Source organism: Asparagus officinalis, chromosome 1 (assembly GCF_001876935.1).
Source record: "Asparagus officinalis chromosome 1, Aspof.V1, whole genome shotgun sequence".
Classification (NCBI taxonomy): Eukaryota; Viridiplantae; Streptophyta; class Magnoliopsida; order Asparagales; family Asparagaceae; genus Asparagus; species Asparagus officinalis.
Genome location: NC_033794.1, coordinates 17,941,118 through 17,950,939, shown reverse-complemented (window position 1 = coordinate 17,950,939; position 9,822 = coordinate 17,941,118). Strand labels below are relative to the sequence as shown.

The 9,822-nt window shown below is 36.0% G+C and overlaps 3 protein-coding genes and 1 long non-coding RNA gene across 7 annotated transcripts in view; 1 reads left to right on the top strand and 3 right to left on the bottom strand.

Moving 5' to 3' along the window:
- LOC109820041 lies at positions 225-2,375 on the top strand. The gene is made up of 3 exons (XR_002241701.1): positions 225-306; positions 436-497; positions 2,289-2,375. It is a non-coding gene; the product is annotated as an uncharacterized LOC109820041 (long non-coding RNA).
- Positions 1,519-3,435, bottom strand: LOC109820006. Its single transcript, XM_020386042.1, has 3 exons — positions 3,274-3,435; positions 2,583-3,186; positions 1,519-2,476 (listed from the first exon to the last, which is right to left on the bottom strand). Exons 1-3 carry the CDS (start codon positions 3,414-3,416, stop codon positions 1,844-1,846), a joined length of 1,380 nt encoding a protein of 459 aa, XP_020241631.1. The 5' UTR covers positions 3,417-3,435; the 3' UTR covers positions 1,519-1,843.
- LOC109831271 (PKS-NRPS hybrid synthetase CHGG_01239-like) lies at positions 4,251-5,159 on the bottom strand. The gene has a single exon (XM_020398605.1). The coding sequence runs from the start codon at positions 5,157-5,159 to the stop codon at positions 4,251-4,253; it is 909 nt and encodes a 302-aa protein (XP_020254194.1).
- The window catches only part of LOC109820014 (putative serine/threonine-protein kinase), a 5,111-nt gene continuing 2,176 nt past the window's right edge, over positions 6,888-9,822 (bottom strand). For all 4 annotated transcript variants that reach the window (XM_020386068.1, XM_020386051.1, XM_020386059.1 and 1 more), the window contains 4 exons: positions 9,271-9,481; positions 8,946-9,183; positions 8,696-8,846; positions 6,888-7,546 (listed from right to left, as the gene is read on the bottom strand). In XM_020386068.1, coding sequence (XP_020241657.1) covers positions 7,199-7,546; positions 8,696-8,846; positions 8,946-9,183; positions 9,271-9,481 — 948 coding nt within the window. In that variant the 3' untranslated portion in view covers positions 6,888-7,198. The remainder of the gene's footprint in view (positions 7,547-8,695; positions 8,847-8,945; positions 9,184-9,270; positions 9,482-9,822) is intronic.

Below are 9,822 nucleotides of genomic sequence, written 5' to 3'. Positions count from 1 at the left end.
GCCCACCAATATGTGCTGATATCAAAATTGTAGTATCATAACAAAGAAATTACCATGGGGGTGGTAGGAGCTCTGCAAGAATAGCGCAGCTACAGATGCTCGTCTGGCGTGTGCTCTATCTCATCAAAAGCCCAAATGCCCAAAGCAATGAACAACTACTCAAAACAAACACGCAAATACACACGCTATACGTGCACCGTGCATTTTCACATCCGCTCACCACGTCACTACACAACAAACTTTATATCTCCCTCTGTTCTTCAATTAACTAAAACATTTTCTCCTATTAACAAGGCTCATTGAAAGGTTTTCTTCTTCTTTTTCTTTTTTCTTCCACAATATTGTGTATACCAAAATAGCATGCCTCATTTCAATTTTTTTCCCCCTCCAATGTTGTATTGTATACCGTAACTGCCATGCCCTACTTTATCACAGGTCTCACTATGAAATAAAGGACGATATTGAGCTTTTATAGAAGCAGGAGCAACCCCGGAGAGGTGATTCGCTGTTTTTACACGCTATTTTGAGTGAAAATTTGAGATTCATTCTTATGTATTTATTGATTTATAGTTCCATTGAGAATTAAGTTTATGTATTGTTCTTGATTCCATTGTTCCATATAATTGGCTAAACACTACAGCAGTAGGAATCCTCTCAGAATCGGAATCGTTCTTATAGGAGTGGGTAATCTACGTCATATATAAAAGAGTTATAATTCCCAAAGTAGCTCTCTGACCACCCGTAAATGGTACAGATCACCACTTTCGTATAGAATGTTTTAATAGAATCCTTACTCACAATACAATACATTTCTTTTAAATTGAAATTTAATTAATTATTACTTGGAAAAGACGATTCCGAGTTCTGGGCAGCCTATCTGCAACAATAGAACTACTGGGGACCTATCGACAGTTAATCCTTGTGTTTATGACTCGCTAGGTTTCTGACCCAACTCTCGGTCCACCTGTTTGTGGGGTCCAACTATATCCACTCTCAAACAGTAACTTTGAGTGGTGGAGGGACGAAATTGCCCTTTATTGTTAATTAAGCTTACATCGACCATTAAATGCTTCTCATTAAGGTTCATTAATTCGGTTCATTAATTCTGAGTCCACAGTCCTCTTTTCGCTGCTGAGCATAATCGGACACCGGACACCGTGTCCGGTGGGTTATAAATTTTTTTTATTTTGTTTTATTAACTAATTCCATTTTAATTGTGTATTTAAAATCCGTGTTAGACTATAATCCGTGTCGGTTTATAATCCGTGGATCATAAATTTTTTTTTAAGTGTTATTAAAAAAATCATTGAAGTGTTATAAAAAAAATTAATCCATTATAATCCGTGGGTCATAAAAAATCATTGAAGTGTTATTAAAAAAATTAATTTTTTTTAGAACATATATAAATGTTGATTTAATTTTAATATAATTTGAATTTTTAAAATCGTTAATAAAATTTGTTTAAGTGTTTGAAATCTTTGAAGTGTTAGACTATAATGAAGGATAATAATAAAATTTATTAGAAAATCAAAGTATTAATCTACTCAACGAAATACATCAATTTTTTTTTCGATCCTAATTAATTGTTCTTTCTTCTTCTTGTTGATGCTCGACGTTCTCCATCTTCATTGTGGAGACGGTTAAAGTGACTGATCGAGAATGCAAATTGTGCATCTAAACCATCTGCAGATTTGTCGTGATGGTCGTTCCAGTAAAATGCTATGGGTGGTACCGGATGATCCCCTGATTTCATATGCAACTGGAAAAAAATGTACAAATATTGAAGTTATATTTTTATATAAAAAATTAAAGTTAAAATTCAACTTGTTTATATGATCGTCGACTAGTGTAATTTTCTTACCAAAATCCAATGATCATTGCTAAGATGTCCGCACACCACCTTTCGGGTTGGAGGTCCTTGTGTTTCATCTAATATCGCTGGCAGACAAGTATTTCCTCCATGTTCACTGAATGTCATGAAAACAACATTATATGTTGTTGCAATTACGTGACCGCAATCCGGTACCGCCATCCAGTAATCATCATCCGCTGGTCCATGGTAGTGAGCAATCGATTGGATGAGATTAGTCACATTAGAACTCCTCGCACTCCTCCCACCTAAGATTCGAGCGTACAAGGCGCTTCTATTCTGTAGATCTGCTACTAAGTCTTGTCTAACTTTAACCCAATCATCTTCTGTTCCGTAAATTGCTAGAGCCACCGCTCTAAATCCACAATTTCCGTCTGCCGCTACATCTGTGCATTGATCTATGTATTTTCTAATGTAGGGCGGGAATTCTCTCTCAAATACAGAATTCTTAAAGATGAACGTGGTGCCTTTGGAAGAAGGGGTTGACATTGGAGGCCTTGAGCACGGAGGATTTGGAGAAAGTGGTGATACTGGTGGCCCCGTACGTTGGGATGTGCTCATTGGACTCCCCTGTGATTCGGAGATAGAAGCAACACGTCCAGGGCCCTTTACAAATGCATAGGTTGACAATGTTAAATTGAGAATAATAAATTAGTAACTAATATAAATCATAATTTTCAAATATAGAAATTCATAAGTTATGTAGTATTACCTTTTTGTTTGGAGACTTTTTAAATCCGTACTGTTTCACAACCCTCTCCCACGCCGAAGGTACACGGAGACTAGAGAGCTTTTTACCCTTGGTTTTCTTTTTAGCAGTAGGAGGTGCAGTAATATCAGGGACTTCTTCGAACAACGCCCTCCTCACTGGATTTGGTGGAGTCGGGGATCCATCCGCGGCATCATTAGGAAATATTGGAAACTGAATATCTAACTTTTTCCAATAATCATGTATTTGATCCAACGGAATGCTATACCCATTTATGATGTAGTACTGAAGCTCATGTGCGCACGGTAGACCATGAGTTCTCCTTAGGTAGCAACCACACGTTGTTGGATCCTGACCCATTTCTTGTAAAACTTGCATTTCTTTCCTTATGAGGCCGAATGCTTTAAACGTGATTGATCTGTTCAGATTAACAAACAACGTATCTCCAAGGGTGTCTGTGTTGGATTTAGTAGCGTTAACTCTCGCTACTTTCTTAATCTCACAGATTTGGCCTTCCATCACCTTGTGAAGTTTCTCCAGTACGGTATCGAATGGGTACCGACCACCATCTAAATGTCGTTTGACGCGATGATGTTCTCCTTCGACCCTGCATTACCAATTGAACTTGAATATTAATTATTAATGTTGACTACATGTAACGATTATTTAGTCACGTAAATCTCACAAGGCTTACCTATTTGTTGTGTAGCTTCCGAACTGAAAATAATGGTCGATGTAAGCTGACATGATTTTTTGGGAATGCGGACTAATCCATGTGTCAATGCAGTAGTTCAGTAATGCTCCCCAATTCGAGTAATGTGCTGCCAGACGTCCCATCTATCATTAAAGTCATCTATGGTCGGTGCACTTATCGCCCAATTCCAACGAAATTTAAATCCTTCTGCCGCCTCTTTTAAAAAACCAGGTTGCTGCAGTGCTCGTTGTAGCACGCATTGCTCAATGTGACGGCGACACAAATGATGCCTGGATTCCGGGAAAACATACTCGACAGCATGCATCAAGGCGTAATCTCGGTCTGTTACAATGACATTAGGTGTCACTTGGCTAACGAACAAAGTACGGATAAACTGTAACACAAACCTGCAAAATAATATAACATTAATAATTTTAAATTTAAACGTAGGACAAAATAACTGTACTAAATAATTGTCAATTGTAATTTATAACAACAAATTAACATAATAACAATATTAATGACAATACTACAATAACAATGTTAATAACAATAATAATACTATAATAAGTCCTAATTAAATAATATAATAATTTTCATAACAGTAACAACTCCTAATAATACTAGAATAAGTTCTAATTAAACAATATAACAATAAAAAAATAACAATATAATAATGTTCATAAAAATAATAACTCCTAATTAAACAATACTAATAATGTTCAATAAAAATAATAACTCCTAATTAAACAATTCTAATAATGTTCATAAAAATAATAACTCCTCCTAATTAAACAATTCTAATAATGTTCATAAAAATAATAACTCCTAATTAAACAATACTAATAATGTTCATAACAATATTAACTCCTCCTAAATATTCAATTTAACATTATTCATAACATTGACAAACAATTGTACTAAATAATGTTAATTAACAATTTTAAATTTAAACATATGACAAAAATTAAAATTCATTAAGACACAAACCTGTAGTTTTCTTGTCTCTCATTTCGCATGAATGCGTAGGCGATAGTGAACGTTTTGTCCGTACTTGTTGCACCGACCACTTCTAGTAGAGGCATGTCATACTCATTGGTGTTGTACGTACAATCAATCATCATGACTTCCGGATATGCATTCACCATCACAAAAGAAGCCGGGTGGCAGAAAACAATATCTCCAAGTTCGGAAGATTCATCAGCAGTCCGAACGTCGTACATGTAGTTCAATTGCCTGAGTAAATGGATGAAATTATTCATCGGGGTCCGACCTTCTCTTTTCTGGGCACGCACCTTACTGACAGCATTGTAAACTTGTTTCTGACACGATTTGTTCTCCGGATCAGCCCTTTTCATGGACGCCAACATATTACTCGGGCTTAAATTAAAATTCTCTTGCTCCCTAATAACTTCAAGTTGAATAGGGGATATTTTACCTAAACGAGATCCCACAGCATGAGACGGGAATGGATGGTTGTGTCTCCCCTCCCGGACTTCAAAGTACCAGCGCCCTCCAGGGTACTCCATTCCGTCCAACCAAAATGGACAATTATTTTTTGTCGTTTTAGTGGACCTAGTTCCAGTAACCTTTTTTGGTCTGTATCCGCCACCTTGGCTACATAAATATCGAACTTTGGGCCGTCGGCCGTCTTTTCCCTTCGAATCACGAATTGCCAAAGTAACGTTCCTCAAGCCAGCAACATATCTTACATGAGCATCCATGTCCTCTCTACTAGCAAAACCTCCTTCCGGATTACCGAAATCGGTTGAAATGTCTTCAAACTCTACATATGAACTATGATCCTGGAATGGATCACTTTGTGTTTCGTCGATGACGAATTCAACTTCATCAAGATTTATGGAGTTGTAATCTCCAGAATTCATATTGTTTGTGATTGTAATTGTAAGTGATTGAGTTGTGAGTGTGATTTGAAAAACTTAAACTGTTGGCCTTTTTATAGGTAAAAATCTAAGAGGTCAAAATCAATTTTGACATTTTGAGTGCTCAAATCAAATTAGTAAAAAATTCTGAGTGGTGTAATTTATTTTTGAAAAAAACAATTTTTGAAAAAAACGATTTTATGTAATTTGTGTAAATTGTATTGGAAATGAAAATTGTATTGGAAATGAAAATTGTTATAAAAATTCAAAATCGGAATTCGAAGCCAACCGGACACCATAAAAATTCGCAATCCGGTTAGTGGCTAAAATCGTTATTTTTACTTAAATGCATAACCAATGTTTCAAATTACGTTGCAGTCAATGAGATCCATTGTAAAAATTATGTTTCAAATCGTAAAAATTAAATAATAGTGTTAGTTTGTTATTTTTACTTAAATGCATAACCAATGTTTCAAATTACGTTGCAGTCAATGAGATCCATTGTAAAAATTATGTTTCAAATCGTAAAAATTAAATAATAGTGTTAGTTTGTTATTTTTACTTAAATGCATAACCAATGTTTCAAATTACGTTGCAGTCAATGAGATCCATTGTAAAAATTATGTTTCAAATCGTAAAAATTAAATAATAGTGTTAGTTTGTTATTTTTACTTAAATGCATAACCAATGTTTCAAATTACGTTGCAGTCAATGTTTCAAATCGTAAAAATTGTTATGGATCTCATTTACTAAGAAACATATCCCAAGAAACAAATCCGGTTAGTGCTAAAATCGAGTATTAATTACGTTGAAAATTGTTATGGATCTCATTTACTAAGAAACATATCCCAAGAAACAAATCCGGTTAGTGCTAAAATCGAGTATTAGTGCTAAAATCGAGTATTAATTACGTTGCATTTAATAACACAACATATCCCAAGAAACAAATCCGGTTAGTGCTAAAATCGAGTATTAATTACGTTGCATTTAATAACACAAAGGTATTTAATAACACAAGGGCAACAAAAGGGTATTTTTGGCAATCCAACTCCCAAAATTACTGTTTGGGAGTGGATATAGCAAATGTGCTGTTTGTGGCAAACCAAGAGAAGTTGCATGCAAATGCGGACAAACAATACTGGAAGGCAATTGCAGAGCTGATGCATCTAAACGAGGCACCAAGCATCGAGAAGAGAAGGGGGAAGAAGGAGCAGGAGAAGGAGCAGGAGAAGGAGGCATCGGTTGTTTTGATCCGAGGCCCTGAGCCTGGAAAACCAACTGATCTCTCGAGCATGCGTCAAGTGTTGGTGAGGCTGAAGTATTTATTTGATATGATACATTCATTTGTATGGCTATGGTACTGTATTATCTTCTCCCTGCTTGTGAGTTGTATTGCCGTAATTAAAGTAGCGTCCAGGTCCAGGAATTCATCCGCTATTGTTATCTAAGCGTAGTATTAGATTTTTCTCGTGATGGTTCGATGTATATAAATTGAACCTATCCAATGTGATTAGAAACTCCATTGTAATTATTTGTTTATGTCAATATGTGTAGCTTCTCTCTTGAACTGCTTGTATTGATGATAGGACTTTACATATGCACCACGTCATCATTTTAAGAAGTACCGAAATTTACTTTTCTACAGGAAACCTATCTTTTTTACTCGAAAGTACAAGTAACGCTACTTCCTTTATTTCTGCTACTTCATATCTACTTTCGTGCAAACAAAAAAGCTCCAGCAAACAAAATTGCATTTTATTTCAGCATAAATTTTTACATGTGTATTGCTTCCAAACAAACAAATATTCTCTATGAATTGTAGAAGATTTTTTGGTGCTCCGCTAGCTCAAAAATTGAAGAAACCAACACATTGATGTTTACATCGTGAGGTTGGAGGAGCAAGTCAAGCCAGTACAGGTTGAAGGAGAAATTCAAGCCAATACAGCTCTGAGCAACTGCATAAATATACAATAAATATTGCAGGCTAAAAATAAATCAGTAAATAGATCTGGTTAGCTTCTATATGCAATGATGTTCCTTTCTTATCGAGGACCCATCTCACTGAAGGTAACAGACGTTGAGGAAAACGGCAAAGTAGTCATCATCGTTGATGAATCCTTGTTATCCGAATCAAGTTTCTTCAATTGAAACCCTCTCCCAGTTCTTCTGGAGTCAAGGAGAAGTCCCGGTGGAGTCAGCTCTTTCTCATTGAGCCTGATGGGTTTTGATAACATCTCTACAACCTGAGACATTGTAGGTCTCCTTGCAGCTGCACCTTGAGTGCAGAAGAGAGCAACCTTGATGTATCTGATGACTTGCTCTTCTGGATACTCTTTGAGCTCTGGATCTATTATCTCTTTTAGTCTTTCTTCTTCGAAAAGTTGCCAGGTCTGCGAAATTAACAATATTAATTATCATGAGAATGATTTGCCATATATATTTATGCAAGTTCATCTGGATGTATTCCCTTTGCTAGTGAAAGCATCTGATAGATGCCCAATTATTGCAGCAGTGTATGAGAATAAATGCTATATTTATATTGGCAACTGTTTTTGACTACATTTATATCAGCAAAGGCATTAAAGACAACTATGAGAATAAATGCTATATTTCTATTATAACGTCCAAACACACCTGAAATAAGTTGATGAGCCATTAACATTCAACACGGGCTGAAAAATAATAATGGGAAGGGAAGAAAAAGCAGATTACACCAAAATGCGGAAAACCTTGATTGAAACATGTGCTATTTATGTTGAAATTCCACAGAGGATGTCATTATCAATGTCCAACATCATTTACACACTGAATACTCTCTATCTTCAGTCACCACCTTTTATGCAATAAATCTATTATGGTACATCATACTAGAGTATGTCCTTTGGTTGACATCCTTGACGTCTTACTTTCCAATGGCTAATAATCGGACAACATAATTCTTGCTTTCTATAAGGGAACTAATTTACGATCTCTGATTTTTATCCTTATCGTCCTTGGTACCCTCTTTAAGAATCATAAAACATTCACAAAATGCTCAATATAGCTAATTCCACTAAGGATTCCCCCTTCTTCACATGTATCAAATACATTAGTTGCACAAAACTATTCCCATTGAATTCCAAGACAACAGGGAAAGCACATCTACCACAATACAAGCAGAGACGACCTATAGTTTCAATTTCTTTTCCTGAAGCTTCTCTGGAAAGAGTAAAATCAAAATTTTGGCCACTTACAGCTTTTCAATACACTGCAAGAATGAGCCTTTAAATATAGCCCTGGATTTATTTAAGGGACTATAGAAACCTACTTAGTACATGTTCGTTCAGGCGTCTTCTACTAGGAAAGGTATGTCTCTGACTCTCTATGATTACTAAACCATGAAGATCCCATATAAAGGTAAGCATCGAATATCAAGGGAAAAAATCATATCAAAATAGCATGGACCGCATTACCCATGAGAAATTAGATAATTGGTCATATCAAAATGGAGAGCAAATCGTTGTTAAAAAGAAATGGCCTGAAGTGAACTATGGACTTACCCATTCTAAGAGGTATTTCTCCTTTACAGACCAAGCTGCTTTTGAGCTACTTCTAGCACTAATTATTTCAAGTAAAAGAACCCCAAAGCTATATACATCTGCCTTACTTGTTAACTGGCCCTGCACTGCATACTCGGGTGCCAAGTATCCGCTGCATGATATAATACAAAATCTAAATACTGGAAACACATCCTACCAAATTTGAACACTGCAAACAATGCAAAGTTCAAAATATACAACAATTTCTTACCTTGTTCCAGCTACACGTGTACTGATGTGGGTCACATTATCAGGAAACAGCTTGGCCAAACCAAAATCTCCGATTTTGGGAAGAAAACTTTTGTCAAGGAGAATATTGCTAGCTTTGATATCTCTGTGCACAATATGTGGCTCAACTCCTTCATGGAGATAAGAAAGACCTCTGGCTGCGCCCAAACAAATTGCAGATCGTATATCCCAATTCAGATCAGCTGGTCGACTACGAGGACCTAAAAGGATAGTGAAATTCTCAAAATATGTAAATGAAATTATCCTAAAAATATACAGCTTTAAACCATGAACAGTTGTCGCTTTACCTAGCAATGCATGATCAAGGCTATTATTCTCCACATACTCATAGACCAAAATCCGGTTGCTTTCTTGAACACAACAACCAAGTAGCTCAACAAGGTTTGGATGCTTAACATTTGTGATGACATCAATCTCAGTCAAAAATTCATTAACCCCTTGCCTTGATTCTGCCGAGAGTACCTTAGCTGCAATTGGTGTTCCATTACGAAGAGCCCCCTGACATACATACACAAGAAGCGTATAAAATCAGAGAAAAGGGTCGTGACTTAAAAACAATCAAAACAACAATATTGTATCAAAACAAATATGAAGTACAACAAGACAACAGTTGGGGTGCACCCGTTACGTTTCATAGAGCAGCACCAACTTGCAAAATACGCATGTCCATGTAACGTAGTAGACATAAAAATCAACCTCCTTACCACAGCACGACCAAAAGGATTGTTCTTTTCTCTATATTAGAAAAAAATCATATGTTCATAAGAATGGCATTTCCTTTAATTCAGGTTAATGAAATAGTAAATTTGGACAAGCTTGGGACATCGTACCAGCTTAGT